This window comes from Panthera pardus, unplaced genomic scaffold (genome assembly GCF_024362965.1).
Source record: "Panthera pardus isolate Hobbes unplaced genomic scaffold, ASM2436296v1 HiC_scaffold_8, whole genome shotgun sequence".
Taxonomy (NCBI): Eukaryota; Metazoa; Chordata; class Mammalia; order Carnivora; family Felidae; genus Panthera; species Panthera pardus.
Genome location: NW_026527013.1, coordinates 87,459,653 through 87,479,083, shown reverse-complemented (window position 1 = coordinate 87,479,083; position 19,431 = coordinate 87,459,653). Strand labels below are relative to the sequence as shown.

General features: G+C 35.2%; 1 protein-coding gene across 1 annotated transcript in view; it reads left to right on the top strand.

Annotated features, from left to right (window-relative positions):
- SEMA3E (semaphorin 3E) overlaps positions 1 to 19,431 on the top strand; it is a 238,496-nt gene that overhangs the window by 137,762 nt on the left and 81,303 nt on the right. Inside the window, exons 3-4 of the mRNA XM_019451311.2 lie at positions 11,991 to 12,050; positions 14,733 to 14,852. Coding sequence (XP_019306856.2) covers positions 11,991 to 12,050; positions 14,733 to 14,852 — 180 coding nt within the window. The remainder of the gene's footprint in view (positions 1 to 11,990; positions 12,051 to 14,732; positions 14,853 to 19,431) is intronic.

Here is a 19,431-nt window from a genome sequence, read left to right as displayed (position 1 = left end):
TATTAATAATATGAGCTACCTATAACAGTTCTAAAGTAATATTAAATATCTGTTATTTCTCTTGGTTATTAAGCCCTATATTAATACTCCTTTGATTTATTTCCTGCATTTATTTATATGATAGAAATGTCAAATTTCCACTGGTGATGATGCAAATACATAATGATGTGTTTTTTTCTCATTGAAGGCTATGCATTTCCTGATTTCTCAGGCCATAGTTAACAGCTCTTGCTCCGTAACTTTTATCTTATAAAACATTAAAAATTTTAAGTAAAAATAAACATCAAGTTCTCAGTTTAGCAGTTATAGGTTCTTTTGATCTACTCTTACCTACCTTTTTAGTGTAATCTCCACTTGTCCACACCAACACATTGCTAACTCATCACTTCCGTTTTCACTTTTTCCAATTTTATTGAGTTATAATGGCATATAACATTATGTAAGTTTAAATAACATGTTGATGTGATAAATTTATATGTTGCAAAATGATTTACCACCACAGCGTTAGGTAACACCTCCATCATGTCACATGGTTACCATTTCTGTTTTGTAGTGAGAACATTTATGATTTACTCTGTTAGCAACTTTTAAGTGTATAATACAGTATTCATCACTATCAACATCATGTACATTAGGTCCTCAAACTTACTCATCTTATATTTATCTTATAACTGGAAATTGGATTAACATCTTCCCATGTCCATCCCTGCCCACCACCACCCCCCCACTCCCCGTTTCTGGCAACCACTGGTCTACTCTCTGTTACTGTGAGTCTGACTGTTGGAGACGCTACATTTAAGTGATACCACATAGTATTTTGTCTTTGACGTATCTCACTTAGCATAACGCTCTTATGGTGTATCCATGTTGTTGTAAATGACAGGATTTCCTTTTATCTCATGACTGAATAATATTCCATTGTGTATATGGACACCACATCTTCTTAATCCATTCGTCCTTTGACAGACACTTAACTTGGTTTCATTTCTTGGCTACTGTGAATAAGGCCACATGGGAATGCAGATATCTCTTTGAGATTCTCTTTTTATTTCCTTTGGATATATACCTAAAAGTGGAATTGCTGGATCATTTGGTCGTTCTAGTTTTGATTTTTGAGGAATTTCCCTGCTGTTTTCCACAGTAGCTATACCAGTTGATATTTCGACCAACATTGCATAAGAGTTTCCTTTACTCCATATCTTCACCAACACATTATTTTTTATTTTTTAATAGCCATTTTAATGGTTGCGAAGTGATACCTTACTGCGGTTTGATGATGGCTATTGATGTTGAGCACCTCTATTTGTCCTTTAATAACTCCTTGTCCTTACACACTCTCCTTCCCCAGACTAACCTTCAACACACCCACTTTTTAAAAAACTATTTCCTTTCATTTCTTAACTAGATTTGAAGATTCTCCCAACCCTTTCTTAAACCTTGGTCTGATTTGGTTCTTACATTTGATTAAAATTGACTGTTTAGTTGCCAGTGTACTTTATAAGATAGCTTCTTTAGAGTGAGTATCATGTTATATTCTGGTTTGAAGTTACGGGAACTCAAAGAATGTAGACAGTAAAAGAATGAAAAATGTATCTCTTGTTAATCCTGACATCACCCAGTAAATACGTTTTCTTCATTGTCTGCCTTCTTGCAAATCCCACTGTACTTGTTGCCAGAACCACATAAAAAAACTAATTATTCTCTACTTTCTTTAAGGTTAATTTTGTCTGCCTTCTGCCTCCACCCCCAACCCCACCAACCACCTACCCACTTTCCCACTGGCAAACAAAGTTGCATCCTGTTTTACAGTGTGACAGTTGTTTTTACTTCAGCTGCACATTAATAATGCCTGAGGACTTTGTAAATAATATGTATGCTGTGATGCATCTCCCCCTTGGCTGAAGTGAGGATTTTAAAAATTCTCTCAGGTGATTGTATGTGCATCCAGGATTGTGAAATGCTGAAGGATTATGTGCTCCTGTAAGCACTAGGAAATAGTGGTCCTATATGTGATGCAAATAAATAATTGTTTTATATATAATAATCAGAATTTATATGGTTATATATGCATGTAAGACTGATTTTTTCTATGCAGTTTTGAAATAGATAAGAACTTACTATTTAATAGACTTACTGTTTTTAATAGTCTTTTTAGATACTGGTTTTGCTTTATGATTTCTTTCATTCATAGCATTTCCCAGACTTTGTAATAATAGTCTTTTGCAATGAAATTCTGCTCTGTTGTATTTGTATTACGTTCATAAAAGCCCTATGACTCACACTGAGAAAAGTCACTCCTCGTGTTAAATCATACTCTTCCCTGTGAAAATTTCAATTTTATAATTCCATTTGTTTTATCTCATGTTGTGTTTTATTTAATGAGAACCTCACACCTGCCATAAAAGGGTGGCTTCTGCCAATTGCTCTCTTCAAAGGTCTATAAAATCTACAGATAATGTGAGACTTCTTAGGTGAAACTGATTTCATCAGGAACTTCCCATGAAATTAATTTTTTTCCTTTTATCTTTCTCTGAAATCCTTTGGTATAAAAAGTTTTCAATGAATTAGATGAAACCATTATATGAGTGAAACATTGAAGCATCTTGAGATGTTCTGATTACATTGTGACAATGTGTATGATTCTTCTCACATGTTCCACCTTCAATTTGTTTGTACCTCTTGAGAAGTCGAGATGTGGCCACCAGGGAGAATTATAGTTTATTGTGTTACTATTAAATTCTTTGGTGAGCAACTTGACACTCAGAAGAATTAAATTTTATTTTTCCATAACGCATAGTTTTTGAACTTTAATCAGTGATATAATTGGACTTAAATCTAAGCAGATTTATATAGATACATGCAAAATTAATGAGTTAAGGTTTTTTAGAGTTAAACAATTTGAAAAAAAACCTCTCAATATGTTAGGTATATCAAAAATATGCTCAAGAAAGGAAAAAAAAGAAATAGCTACAATTATGCTGGTATCTTCTTAGCATTTAAGAATCAACCCTGTATTTACACAATTATGTAGTAATTCAATCCTTTAAAATAGGTTTAAAAAAAAACTTTTCACGTGACTTTAAAACATTTTAATAATGTATATCATTTCAAAATGATGAGTGATGATAAAATTCATTAGTAACCTAAAACTAGTAATAATCAAAATAAAAATCCATCTTGATATTACACAAGGTAAATTTTTTCATATAGCATCTAAGAATTATTGAAAATATTTTAGCGGTGCCTGGGTGACTCAGTCAGTTAAGCATCCGATTCTGCTCAGGTCATGATCACGCAGTTTGTGGGTTCAAGCCCCGCATTGGGTTCTGTGCTGACAGCTCAGAGCCTGGAGCCTACTTTGGATTCTGTGTTTCCCTCTTTGTCTGCCCCTACCCGCTTGCACTCTGTGTGTCTCTCTCTCTCAAAAATAAATATACATTTAAAAAAATAATAAAAATAAAATATTTTTATACTATTTTCTATGTTCCTTGAGAAAAAATTATTTCCTTATTTGTGTTTATCACATTTATTTAAATTTACCATTAAAGAAGTGTTAGGTCTGGTATATTTTCTTGTGTTTCTTTACTGTTTGAAAGTTTGTCCTTATTTTTTCTGATCAGTATTTTATTTCTAGAATGAGGTTTAGCTAACCAACACTTAATAGTTTTTTTGAAACTTAGCAAAAATAGCCAACATATTAATTTTCCTTTTTATTTCATTTTAACTGTTTTAATTCACAGATTTTTTAAAAGATTTTTTTAACGTTTATTTTTGAGAGACAGAGTGTGAGCGGGGGAGGGGCAGAGTGCGAGGGGAGAATGCAAATCCCAACCAGGCTCCAAGCTCCAGACTCTGAGCTGTCAGCATGGAGCCCAGCGTGGGGCTCAAACCCACAAACTGTGAGATCATGACTTGAGCTGAAGTCGGATGCCAGCCAGGGGCCCGTCACAGATATTACTACACTTTTTGAAAAGTACTAGAATGTGGTAGCAAGAACACAGAGTGCATATTCACACTGCTGTGGGCTCCCATATCCAGTCTGCCACTTATAAGATGAGTGAGCTAGGGCAACTTATTCCACATCCGTGACAGAGAGGTAATCCTAATACTTATCTCACAGCTTTTCTGAGACAATTCATTGAGTTAATTAAATGCCTAAGCAGTGCCTAGAACATACTAAGTGCCATCTAAATATTTGCTACTGTGTTTCCCTCTTTCTCTGCCCCTACCCCCTTGCACTCTGTGTCTCTCTCTCAAAAATAAATATACATTTAAAAAAATAATAAAAATAAAATACTTTTATACTGTTTTCTATGTTCCATGAGAAAATTTATTTTGTAAACTAGACATAGAATCAGAACATGATTCTAATGTGCTACCATTTCTAAGTAAGGTGAAAGAGTCCTACATAATTTTAGGGCCATTCAACTATATTCTAATTTTTTTTATGTTTATGTATTTATGTTGAAAGAGAGTGAGAGAGCACGAGTGGGGGAGGGGCAGAGAGAGAGGGAGAGAGAATCCCAAGCAGGCTCTGTGCTGTCAGTGTAGAGACTAATGCAGGGCTTGATCCCATGAACCACGAGATTATGACCTGCACCAAAATCAAGAGTTGAACACCCAAGCAACTGAGCCACCCAGGCACCCCTCAACTACATTTTAGAAAGACACATAGGGATATGAAAAATGAAGAAATGAATAGAAAAATCCCTACCATAAGATATTTGTAGTATAATGGAGAAGATACATACACACACATTTGTCATACATAGCACAGTTTCAATGAAACTATAATAAGTGTCTAGATAAAATGCTAAGAAAGTATATGAAATCTGTGAGGTAGGGGTTCCTGGAGTGGATATAATTTAAATTGGACTTTTAATGATACTTGGAATTTTAATTTGTACAGATTGGTAGTGGGAACAGAGTGAGGAAAGAACAGAAATTTTAGAGTAGTTTAAAATAATAACTAATAACCATGGCTAACACATACAGGTGAAGTGGGGGGATGTGGGTGGGAACAGGGTACAGAGCGAGAGTTAAAGATGGAAATGTGGTTGAGATGAGATCATGGAGAATATTGACCACTGTGCTGTTGAAACCTAATCTACTCACCGTATGAGCCAGTGAGAGATGCTCTAAAGATGTGCATAACATAACTGCTATTATAGTATGTGCGATCACTTGAGCATTAGTATGTTGGATGAATGGAAGGAAGAGGAAAATAAAGCCATGAAGCCAGTAAGTCGTAGTTAGAATTTAAAACCAAGTGTGTCTGTCCGAGAAGCCTATGCTCTTCCCACTGTTACAGACCACTGAGAAGCAAATTACTGCTTTGGTGTGAACTTCATGTCCCCCAAACCGGTCTTCAGTATACCATGAGCCCTGCCTTTTGTTACGTGGTGTTTGTTTTCCCTTGGTTCTTACTTCCTTAGTTAGCATGACTGTATTTTACCTTTGAAATGGTGAAGAACTAGTGGAATAGTTAGTTGTTGGTGACAGGAGTGGAGTGGAGAAAAAACACTGACAAGTGTAAGAAAGAACTCTACTCCACCTGTTTACTTATGGCAGAGATTGAGAGCCAAGCCAACTCCAGTATTCAGTCATGGTAAGTGATTAGCTTGACTGTATTTAGTCTTTATAGAGCCATGCAATCTGTGCTCATTTGAGGATTACTGAAATTTCCTGAAAAACAAAGAAAAACTTTTCTCTGGAAGATTGCAATACTGGTTTGAGGTACACCACTTTCTTTTCTTCTTTTCCATTTCCCAAAGAAATCAAAAGTAGATATATTTATGTAAGCTATATTTTATGGGACTTCATAGACTATCCCATATTAGTATTTAAATTTAACAAACATTCATCGGCAGTTTTTCTCTAAGTTTCTAAATTTAAGGGTTTTTTTTCTAAAATTATTCTCACCACTATTATCCTTAGCTAACATTACACTAGTTAATTGGAATATCTGTACAGAGAACTCTTTTAGACACTTGGTTTTTCTAAGTATTTATACTTTTCCCATTTATTTGACTTTACCGCATCAAAAGTAAAGGAAGTTCTTGTATTTTAGAATTTAATTTTTTTACTGGGTGGAACAGGCATTAAAAATAATTTGCATATAAATGGCACATGGTATTTCACATTAATGACAGCATTTGAGTAAATTTCATCCATTAAAAAAGGGCATGAAGCAGGCCAATAATGTTCCTGTAGTAATAATATTGTTCTAGTTCAAATGCTTTGGAGTATAAACATTTCAAATACAAATCTTGTTTATAGTTCAAAAGATTATAATTCTGGCATATAAACTACTTGAATAATGACAGTCGTTATAATTAAGTATAGAAGCATAAACACTGAGAACGGTAATATGTCAGGTTAAAGAGTATCATTTATAAACCATTAGGACTTTTTTAATGTGTTATATCTATTTTCTTTTCATGCTATTTATAGGACAAAGAGTTAAAATATACATCAATGGACACTGGTACTGTGCATAGATGTAAAATGTAGAAAGACAAAATATAAATAAAAATTTGTTTAGAATAATAAAATTTAGAAAAATAATATTAGATGAAATTATAATAGTGACTTAGCCGTTTAAATATATCCCATGAAAAGAGATTTACTGGATCACTTTATTTCTTATTTATTTATTTATTTATTTATTTATTTATTTATTTATTTAAATAAAAATGGAAGTCTTTTTTTAGACAGTTAAATTATTCCCTCTTTGTGCATTTGTTTTTGCTTTTCTAAATCTCTGAGTGTCATAACGTCTTGTAACAGTAAGCTGTTAAATCCTTAATCGTAGCATAATTACGAGACTCAATAGGGAGTCCAGAAAAAATAGCCTTGTAATTTAATTTTTACTTTATTTTTTTCTCCTTTGAGATATGCAAGAATAGTAAATAGTCCATTAATGTGTATTGGAACAATTAAATTGTATTATAGGAGTATTGTGATGAAATGATGTATATTTAACCTTTTGCTTTTTATGCCTCTTTTTGGAACAGAAAAGTTGGAAATAGCATTACACCCTGTAGTTTAACTGCCTTTAAAAAATGTTTTGTGCAGGAAAACAGATTAATTGTATGGGTTTTTGTTGATGCTAAACTCTGGAGCAGAACCAAAGGCCATCCAGACTTCTACAGTAAATGAAGACAGTCATTTCCCTTACTATCCTGATAGGATATTTGTACATGATGGCTTTAAAATAACTCCATTTTCAGTGAGGTCTTGATCTGTCATCTTTTGTCACATGAATGAACATTCGAGTGCCGTCCTAAGCCTATTAAATTAAAAAAAAAAAAAAAAAAAACCAAAAGAACAACAAACTTGAGTAAATCTATAATTACATTGTTCCTTTGCAGAGTTCTCCGTATTTCACTTTATTTTAGGAAGTGTTCATAATTCAGTCTTCTGCATCTCTCCCTTCCATCCTCTCAGAGTGATTTCCTTCAGAAATCCTACAAGTCTTTCAAAGCCTAGATTTTTGTTAACATCCTACAGAATTTCTTCCTGATTAAAGTGAAAATTGTCTCATTCCTTTGCCACTGGTTACAGCAGTTTTATGTTATTCAAGCTTATCTCTCAAATTTTACTGTAAACTAACTCTTTTAGTGAATGGATTTTACATAGAATGTGATAAAGGTATACTGATTGATACAAGTCCATCAGTAGACCTTGAATAAGCAGTGACTGCATTGAAGGCATTGTGCCTAGTTGGGATTGTGCATTGGTAAGAATACTGAAATAAGATAATGCCTTGTTCTCTATAACTTACAGTTTAATATAGGAGCTAAAGTTACGTACATGAATCAGTTATAATCTTAGGTAGGGAAAGTAAGAAGAACACTATAGAGGATCAAAGGAGGGAGAGATACCATATAAGAAGATATCAGGAAAGGTTTCATTCTTAGAGCAATTGACATTATTACATTTGTTGCTAAAAACAGTACATATTCTGACCATCCTTAGACAAGCCATTTATTGTATTCACTATCACAAAATACAGTATCTTTTGTTGGTGTCAAAACTGTAAAGGGTCTGAGATTTTACCTTACTTGTGAGACAAGTTAACCTGTCACTGTTTCCTAGATGCTGCCAGAAGTTATGAGATGCATGGGTCAGAGACAAAGAACTCTGTTAGCCACAGCATAGCATACAGCATGGCCGTCATGTTTCCAGTAATTTTCTTTGTCCCCATTAAGTCCCACAGCGGGTAATGCATAGCATCCCGGGTAGATGCTACACACAGGGAGTATGTGTTATGCCCGATGAACCTCAAGCTTAGGAAATATGAACTCTCTTAAGGTGTCTGTTAGCAAGTGTATTCAGCCTTTGTCCAGAGGGAGACATTATCTTTATTATCTTGGTCAGGAAGACTAGAAAACTAGTCTTTCATTTGCCGTGGAGGGAGGTTGTATCCCAATCTTTAAGCCTGTTTGAGCAGATAATGTAGAACAAAAGGTGTCAAAAGATGAGTAGAAATTTTGTAGGAAATTGCTTCCTAAACAGTGTATTTAAGTAGTCCTAGAAATAAATAATCATTATGAAGCAGTCATTTAGGGGAATATAGGATATAATACATTGAGGTTGTTTTACTGTTCTGGATACTATTTCAACACTGAAAAGCTGAATTTGGTATATTTTTCTAAAGAATTGGTTATCTCATACTTTGAAATTGTGTAAATACAGTGCAAATAAGTCATCATTTTACATAATGAAAAAGCGATAAGGGATGCTAATATTTTAAGAATCACCCTGCTTCTCCTAAGTGTGTTAAGAATATAAAGCATTATAAATGTATTTTCTGATTTATTGAAGCTGATAACTGAATTAGTCATGAAAATATTTCCAATGATAGATGATCCTAAAATAAATTTGTATTTATACTTGTGTGTATATAATATACAGTATATATAATATATGCTATGTATACATTCCACATATTTGTGTATATATATATATATATATGCACATGTTCTAGCATATCCTTTTGAATAGTTTACACATCTACAGTGAAGTCTTAATTCCGATACTAAATTGAATCTCAAGTGAAAATGGGTCTTAGAAATCATCTGAAAAAAATCTCACCCCAGGTGCAAAAATGTTTTCCAAAATAATGGATCACTAAAATTTTTATTCAACTTCACTTCTAGGAGGTTTACCCTGTAATGGTATTAGTGACTCTGTTGAAGCTGATGCAAGCGTGCATCTGAACCTGACACTGATGTGTTTATGTGATGTCTTCCTGATTCATGTGTGGTTCACTGCGGGATCCACCGCTTCCATCATACACATCGATTCTAGGATTTTATGTGTTGTGCCTTTGGCTTTTTAGTTGGTTTTCTTTCACACTCCTACTTTTTTCCTTTGTCATTTTGCTGTGTTGCAAAACAAATATACATACATGATTTTTTTTAAAGTTTATATACTGCATTAGGAAAGCAAAAGAACACCTGATGTTGAGTACTGTTAGTAAGAAACCGGGTCGGACCTGTTACACTAATAAGAATATCAAAGTAAGATGTTACACCTGTAATTCAAGCCATAGAATGCTTGTTTCTATGATAATACATGTAGCTATGTAAAAAGCATCAGAATAAAATGCCATTGACCCTACTTTTATAAATTCCCTATATTATTCATGTATCAGATTGGATTTGGCTACATAGTATGTGATAAGCCTCTTCTACATGCCTAACCTATTACTTTTATGGGACACAGCTTTAAAAAAAATTAAATCTTCACCATATTTGGGATCCAAATATATATATATATATATATATATATATATATATATATATATATATATATATATAAAATAAGTTTTATAATCAGTTGCATGTAATCAGTTATATACACACACGCACATATATGTATATAGAAAATCAGTTTTCAAAAACTCAAATGACTGAAGGGGTCAATTAGGTAAAAGAAAAATCTGAAGCAAATCAGAAAGTTTTGATTTTTATGCAAAAGTTCTCATTTGTAAACGTTGGCAACTAATTAAAAAATAATTAAACAGTGTGCTCACTAAATAAAAAAATACCTCCAATCAGCAACATCGAATATTGAGTTTGATAACCAGAGTTTTTTCTTAGGCTAGCAGAGCACAGAATGGAATGGTGGTAGGTGGAGGGAGGGGAGAAATCAGGGAGAGATAATAGGGACCTTACAGGGACAAATTGCCATAGATAGGAAAAGAGTCTGGCTGACTGGCCCAGGCCTAAACTATACTCTAATGACAGGAAACATTGACCCTGAGTTGTAGAAAGATATCCCTGAACCCTTCCTCTGGGGACTCATGAGCACCCTGAGGAGGAAAAAGTTATGTGTAGAAATATTAATACCTTAAGAGCCCCAGGCTACTCTACTGGAAAGTTTCCATTCCTTCACCAGAATGTTAACTTGGGAACAGAAAGTGATTGCCTAAAACAGAAGAGAACCAAAGAAATACTGATGTAGCCTAGCTCAAAGTGCCATGGAAGTAGAAAAAGTAGAACTTGTTAGCAGTCCTGTACCCCAGTACTTGTGGATCTAAGGAGAAAACCTTTGAAGGCAATCAAGAAAAAATTAGAGTATTCTCATGAGAGCCAGCATCTCCCAAAACAGAATTTACTATCACTTGGTCAGCAGAAACCATGAAGATGACACATTAGCATGAGATGATGCTCCCCAGAATTCTGAGAGACACAAGAAAAGGGCTCAGTTGAGCTTTTTCAGTCTGGGAGGGGGTGGGTGATTGATCAAGCAGATGTGGGGATAAACTTACCACTTGTTACACTTATATGGATCACATTTGAGTTCCAAACTATAGATCTAATGTGTTGTGGAGCTAGACAGAGAAACACACATTTTTTTGTTTTTAAAAGGAGGTCTCTCGGGCACCTGGGTGGTTCAGTCAGTTGAGCCTCTGACTTTGGCTCAGGTCAGGATCTCGCAGTCTGTATGTTTGAGCCCATCATCAGGCCTCAGTGCTGACAGCTCAGAGCCTGGAGCCTGCTTTGGATTCTGTGTCTCCTTCCTCTTTGTCTCTCCTTGACTTGCGCCCAGTCTCTCTCTCTCTCTCTCTCTCTCTCTCTCTCTCTCTCTCTCTCAAAAGGTAAATAAACATAAAAAAAAAAAAAAATTTGTTTTAAAAAAGGATGTCCTGAAGTAATACCATATCTTTGATAAAGTTGTAGTAAGGATTAAATTAAATACTGAATTTGAGGTGTTTAGTACAAAAATTAGAAAGCTGGTAATGCAGGTGTCAGTGAGGATACGGGGATATTGCTGGTGGAGTATGAACATGTTGCCATTCTAGAGAACAGTGTGGCACTACATTAGCAGATTAAATTTGTGTTTGCCTAAGACCCAGTATTTCTACTTCTGAGTCATGTATACCAGTCCTGCTCCATTGGTACCATATGATAGCGATGATGCACTTTTATAGATCTCAGAGGGACATGTACAAAGATGTGCCATGTTTGTTGTGCTAGAGGTTTGGAGGCAGTCTGGGTGTCCATCCAGGATGTAGGAGTCATGCATCCTTTCATCCCATCACTTAGCAAACACTACCAAGTCCCCATACGCCAAGCTCTGGGCTTAGTGGTAAAAATGCAAAGGGAACTCACGGTGGTGCCTGACCAGGAGGAGCAGACAGTCAGGTTCAGGGGAGAGACTGGACTGCAGAATTCAGGGCAGGTTAAGTACAGAGCAGGGCTGCTTGAATTGTGAGTGGCTTCTGAAAGGCTGAGACTTGAAGGAGCCTTAAGAAAGACTTTTTTTTTTTTAACTAAGTTTTAGCCTGTAATAAAAGCTCAAATGGAAGTGCCTTCATTATACGAATAATGATGTAAAGAAGATAAAGTCTTAATTTATCTTCTGAGGAAATAGAAAAAAATGAACACATATTGGAATTCCAGAAAAAATGAAATGGTTTTTCAGTGTGGTTTATTTTTGTATGCATTTGCATAATAGTGCATTGTCTTTTATTTCAGATACACTGGCCTAGCACAGCACTAAAAATAGAAGAATGCATAATGAAAGGAAAAGACGCAGTAAGTATTACTCATTATAAATTAAACACATCATCAATTATATCCCTGGTCAGTCACAAGGGACTGACTCCCTAACCTTTTATTTGCTCCCAAAAGGCATATATGCAGTTGATTCAGGAAGAAAAAAATATATGTACATGTACCCATATATACATATACATTTAGACATAGTTATTTACAAGTTAATTTCAATGAAGGGTTAGAGTAAAGCGAGTAAAGCGGGTCTTGGTTTTTGTTTTATTATATTTTTATCCACTCAGATTTATGAATTTCTTATACTAATGCTTATTTCCTACATATTTGTGGAAAAAATAATTTCGGGTCAATTTTTAATTCAAGGGAAAGCGAAGCACATTCTTTGTGAGATTTCATTTTGCTTTGATGAGTCATTAGAACCTACTAAAGAAACAAAAGGAGAGAAAATGAAAAGAAAGGAGAAGGCAAAGGCAGTATGCATGCTTTACCTCTTCCACCATGTGCTTAGGGTCTCTCTTACTGGAAGAATTAACATTCCATCTCTCCATAACTTCCCTGCAGCGTGTGAGCTTGTGCAGGAGCAGTGGCCCCGACCCAGTTCTGAGCACACTAAAACATGTACGAAGGGACTTCCCTGTGCCTGGAGTAGCTGCTGATGACACAGTACACGTGTTTGGAAGAAGGCATGCACATCTCCTTTTGAAAGTTAACTTATCCTTTTTTTTTTTTTTTTTTCCTCTTTTTATAGTGAGAGAAAAAAAAACAAAAACATGTAAAAGGCTAACACACGTTATACCAACTCCTGAGTCTCTGTAGCAACTGGGTCACAGCCAAGGAGTGAGTCAAGACATTCTTGCTGCCTTAGTTCGTAGCATGATGCAGACTAATTGAACACACTCTTAGGCTATGTCATTGTCAGCCCAGCAGAGCCAAATGTTGTTTGTTTCATTTAAGGTGTGACAGCGTTTGATGACATGAAAAGCAGGTGCTTCTAGTGATAGAATAGAATATTTTCTCCATGTTTGAATGATTAGATTTTTCCAGTGATATGGGTCACTCTCATAATAAAATGCTATGAGTTGGAAATTGAAGAAAATATATCTACATGCTGTGGATAATCAGGGTAGTAGTACATTCCTCATTCTTACCAAGGGAATGCCATAATATGAATCATTTATGGTAAGATGGTTCTGGTGACTTTTTCATTCGATACTGTTATATGAGAGACTTTATAAGGACAAACTGTCCTTATAAAACGTTACATTTCCTGACTATTGCATGTATTGATATTAGAGTAATATTTAGCATTAAAATAGTATTTTGTAACTTATTTTAAATGAAATAACAGTATCCAGGGTGCCTGGGTGGCTCAGTTGGTTGAGTGTCCAACTTCGGCTCAGGTCATGATCTCATGGTTCTTGGGTTCGAGCCCCGCGTAGGGCTCTGTGCTGCCAGCTCAGAGCCTGGAGACTGCTTCCGATTCTGTGGCGTGCGCGCGCTCTCTCTCTCTCTCTCTCTCTCTCTCTCTCTCTGTCCCTCCCCTGCTCGCGTGCTCTCTCTCTCTCAAACACAAATAAACATTAAAAACATTTTTGAATTAAATAGCAGTACCTAATTTACCAAGAAGGTGTTTGCTGTAATTAACTTAGACAAGTTGGTTTGAGTAGTTTTAGACTTCTTTTCATTCAGCCTATTGGTCATAAAACTCACCTAGTGATTTATGTAGTAAAATTTCATAAGTATATACAATATATTTGGTACTGCATTTGATTAAGCAGGGAATAAAAGGTGTGTAAAATAAATACTCTGTCCTCAAAAAACTTAGATTTGGATCCAAGTATAGGCAAACTAGAGCTTCTTGGCCAAATATATTTGTAAATAAAGTTTTAAAGTTTTTTATTTTTGTAAGTTTTTTTGCAAATAAAAGTTTCTATTTTTGTAAATAACGTTTCATTGGAAGCCAGTTGCACACAATCATTTTTGTATTATCTCTGGATGCTTTCATGCCTTATCTACAGAGGTAAGTAGTTGGAACAGAGACCAGTAGTTGGAACAGAAACCATTCAACTAAATATATTTATTCCCTGGTCCATTATAAAAAATTTTTTGCTGATTCCTGGACAGCAGTCTTAAAGTAATAGGTATAAAATAAGTATTTCTCTTGGTTAGCTTTCTATATATTTCTTTGAAAGTTCACTATGAAAGTGCTGTATGTGAATGTATGAATATGAATATATGACTTATTTTCCCTAACCATTAAAAAACTCAGTAATGCCTTAAAGTCTGTATATGTTTCCTTGAGAGTAATGAAGCTTTCTCTAATTGTTGGTTTTCTGACTTTGTACTTACTCACTGTTTACATGTACTTTAAAAAAATAACAGCATTGGGAATAACTTAATTACCTAGTGGAACATAGTGCCATGCAAATCTTTATATTGAATACATTTCTAGAATACCTGAAAAGTGACAGAATCCCATTATAAGTGTAATTCACACAGCGTGGCTAACTACAGTGTGCTTTGGTCACCTCAGTCTGTTCTTCCACTGTTCCTTGCCCTCTGTCATCTGTCCCACATGCCCCCACTAGCCATGGGAGACTTAAACATGAGATTTGTACTTTAGGAAATACAAAAATTAAAAAGGGCTAAACTTTTTTTTTTTATATTAACCAGTATCTTCCTTTTTTTTTTTTTCCTCTGCTATAGAGTGAATGTGCAAATTACGTTCGAGTTTTGCATCACTATAATAGGACACATCTTCTGACCTGTGGTACTGGAGCTTTTGACCCACTTTGTGCCTTCATCAGGGTTGGATACCATTTGGAGGTAAGATAAGTTCACTCATATCAATAAAAGTCATGCTTAAAAGAACTTTATTTTAAAAGAAAAGTAGTGGGTGGGGTGCCTGGGTGGCTTAGTCAGCGGAGCACCCGAGTGGGTTTGGCTCAGGTCATGATCTAATGGTTCCTGAGAAAGCCCTGCGTCAGGCTCCACGCTGAGAGCATAGAACCCTGCTTGGGATTGTCTCTCTCTCTCTCTCTCTCTCTCTCTCTCTCTCTCTGCCTCTTCCCTGCTCATGTTCTCAAAAATAAATGATTGAATGAATGAATGAAAAATAAAAGAAAAAAAAATTTTGTGGTATTTTCTTTGGTGAAAGAGAAAAGCATTTGTGATGTACTGGTAAAATTTTCTTAAGTCAGAGAAAGGATCTCTCTGGACCTTTAAAATCCTCATCAGCTATAAAATCAGTGAATCAATAAATTCTTTATGTATTCATTCCCTGAACAAATTCATTTACTTAATTATGCACTTAAAAATATTATTTCATATGAAACTGTGTTCTCTGTTGTGTTCTTATGTAAATTTTATTAATGTAAACTGCCAAACTAGAATGCAACCATGAATATATGTAAAAATAAATTTATATAAACAAAGTTACTACATATAGTATTTTATAAAGGGCATGCAAAGACGTTGATTTTGTAATTACTCTCATTTTTAGGCAGGTGAAGTGAGGGAGGTAGAGTTGGGAGCGGTAAGGGAGATTACAAACTGAAGCTAAGTATTAAAGAGTGAAAGCTGTATGCCCCAGACCCACTACTAGGTGAAAGAAAACAAATCTTAGATGAGTTCTGTCACGCATATAATACTGACCAACAAGTTGGCTTGAAGATCAGTCATATAACCTGTTTTGACAAGTCAGATGAACTCTCAACTCTCACTTATTTTATAAGGCACATTTTCAAGCACCTTACGTCACACTTTCACTCTGAAATATATTAAACGCTATTCTGACGTCAGAATCTGCTCCCTTTTTTTAGGTCAGAAGGCAGATCCTACATGAACACAGGATGCAGATAAAACGTACATGTAGATAGTCTATAGTCTCTTGATTCTCATACTGTATTTATGAAAGGGCTGCAGTGACCCTAAAATATTTTCAGTCACCACATATAAAGAATAACATTCATTTCACTAGTGAAAAATTATTTCTGATATTCCTTATACTAGTGAACACTCAGGTGCATGTATAATTAGCAATATCTGAAGTGCTTACTTTAGCTGCCTTTTGAGAGAGCCTCTGATTTGAGATACTTCAGCTGGTAAGTGTCCTTATAGGCGGGATTTTTGATTAGTCTATTTTAAATGGTAACCACCTCTCCTTGTAGATTAAAGCTAAGTAGCATACACAAACACATCAAGTGTATTCACTGAATTATTTTAAAGAGAAAAGACAGCTGATCTATTGGAAGAACTTTAAACGGAGATGTATAAGGCAAATCTGCCCTGTGCAGAGTCAGAATATTTACATGTATACAAAGTATACAGACAGAGGCACCTGGGTGGCTCAATGGTAAGCGCTGACTTTCAGAGTAGAGCTTGCTTTGGATCTTGTATCTCCGCCTCTCTCTCTGCCCCTCCCCTGCTCATTCTCTCTCGCTGTCTCGCTGTCTCTCTGTCTCTGTGTCTCTCTCCCTCCCTCAAAAATAAATAAACATTAAAAAAAGTATACTGACAGTCATGTATGCATATATATAAAGCCAGAATATATACATTTTGTGGTGCAGATCTATTGGCAACAGATCCTCTCAGTTTTCATTAACTGAAAATGCCTTGATTTCATTTTTATTTATGAAGGAAATTTTCCCTGGTTATAGAATTTTGGGTTCACAGGGTTGGTTTGTTTTGTTTTGTTTTGTTTGTTTTTTTAGCATTTCAAAATGCTTCAAATGTCTTCTGATCTTTTTCTGATGTAAATTCCGGTTTCATTCATACTGATACTACCCTGTTTGCAGTTGCTTTGTATTTGAGGATTTTCTCTTCCTGTTTGGTTTTCACCAGTTTCTCCATAGTGTGCCTATTTGTGTGTGGTGGTGGTGGTAGATTGGTATTTACGTTTCTTGAAATACTGACATTTTTTAACACAAAAGCTTATGTTTTGCATCTAATTTCACACATTTTTGGCCCTTATAATTCCAAATAATATTACTGCTTTATGCCCTCCTCTTCTTCAGGGTTTCGTGGGGGGCGGGGGAGCATTGTGCCACAAATGACTGGGATTCTACTCATTTTTATTGTTTTTGTTTTCTCTGCTTTGCAAATTGGATACATTCTCTTGATTTATTTTCAAGTTTACTAATCCTTTCTCCTGACATCTCCAGTGGGCTGTTAAGCTAACCCCGTTAATGGTCAATACAGATAGTGTACTTTGCAGTTCTAAAACTTTCATTTTGTTTATATTTCATTTCTTTAATGAGCATTTCCCCATATTTTTATTCATCATGACTATCTTTTTCTTTAAGCTCTTGAACATATTTTTAACAGCTGTTTTAAAATCCCTCTGTGCTAATTTTAACATCTGGGTCAACTTAAGGTAAGTTTGCATTGATTGATTTTTTTCTCTTACCTGTAGATCATATTTTCTTGTTTCTCTGCATGTCTAGTAATTTTTATTGTGTACCAGACATTATACATCATATGTTTTCAAGATTGTGGGTTTGATTATCTTTTAAAGAGAGTTGATTTTTATTCTAGTAGGCAGCCTACTTGTATGGACTCAAACTCACAAATCTCTTGTGATGGATGGCAGCCAAAACTCTCTTTCAACTTTCCGGATGGTGCTTTTTATGCTCTGCTTGCACGTGCAGTCAGGTGTCCGCCAAGAATTTGGGAAATAATGTAGACATGGATTTCAGGGCGCCGCCTCCCTCAGTTTTTGGATATCTCCTCTTGCATTTCAGCTGACCTGGTACTTTCAATTTCTTTTTTTTTTTTTTTTTTTTTTTTTTTTTACTCTCCAGGCTATTAAGTCTGGAGCTTTCTGCTTGAGTTCTAGCCATTCCTCACCACATAGATTAGGGGATTTCCTTGAGTGAAAAACTTTCTTGTCTTTGCTCTTAACTATCTCCGTTTTCTTAAGATCATTTAAAAAAAAAAATGACTAGTTTGTCATTATTATCTGTGTGAGAGTCCAGACTAGCGGATTGTCATTAGCAGAGATGGATCTCTATTATAAGTCACCTACATAGACATGGTATTGAACATTTTTTCTTGTGTAATTTTCTAAGTAACAATATGATTGAAAACACATTTTGAAAAATTCTGTACATTGCATAAAAGGAGCTTGTGGGATATGATAATAAGAATAGTGAGAGATTGATTCCCCAAACTCCATTTGGAGGCTTGATAACATTTTATATGAGAGAATGAGAAATTACAAATTATTATAGGCAAGGAAGATACTTTATTTTTTTTTTAATGTTTATTTATTTTTGAGAGAGAGAGAGACAGAGTGCGAGTGGAGGAGGTACAGAGAGAGAGGGAGACACAGAATTCAAGGCAGGCTCCCGGCTCTGAGCTGTCAGCACAGAGCCCGAAGCAGGGCTCGAACTCACAGAGTAATGGACTGTGAGATCATGGCCTGAGCCAAAGTCGGCTGCCCAACTGACTGAGCCACCCAGGCACTCCGGAAAATACTTTGTTTAAAAAACACAGAGGCCCACACATAGGAGATAGGTTTGCAGACATAAGTAGAATAGGTTGTGGAATGTCAGGAGATAACACTGGGAGCAAATTGGTACAGGATTTTAATGCCAGGCAGTGGCATTTTGTTGTTACTTCTAAAGACAGCATAGAGAACATAAAGGAATTGAGCACATTGAATGACATGACATTAGTAATATTTAGAATTGATTCAAGCAGAGAGAGATGAAAGACAGAAATTAAAGAAGGCTATTACAAGAGTCTGTAAGATCATGAAGATATTTAACAGTATGGTCACAATAGCAAAGGAAAGGAAGTGTGGAACCAATGTGAGAAGCTGTTTAGTGGTCGAGAGGTTATATAACAACATTTTATTGGATGTTGCTGATTAAAGGGAATTAAAAAACCATTCCAAATTTATTTCTTGATGATTCAGAAGAAAAACAAGAGGGAGCTAAGAAAGCAGAGTAGGTTTTGTGAAAACATTTAAAAATGCTCAGTATTTCTCAGTTGTAACTTTTTCATTTCTGTGTATAGATATTTGAAACATTGATCTGTGTACTAGGAGAGGGTGTTACCAGAATAAGTTGAATTATTGAAGCCTAGGTAGTTAATTGTTCCATAATGTGTCTCCTCTCTCTTTCTCCTTCTCTTCCTCCCTCCCTCCATCCACCCCTCCATCTTACGCCTTCTCTCCCTCTCACTTTATCCAAGTACTTGGAAAATTCTATGATATAGGTTACAGTGAATGTCTAGGGAGTATCAGTGTAAACAGAGACTGAGCAGACAGAGTAGTATAAGGCAAATCAGGTAGTAAAGAATTTATAATCACACTTGAAAGGGAAAATTATTGTAAATAATTTATTTATAATATAATAAAATTATATTGTACATAATATAATAAAATTATATTGTACATAAT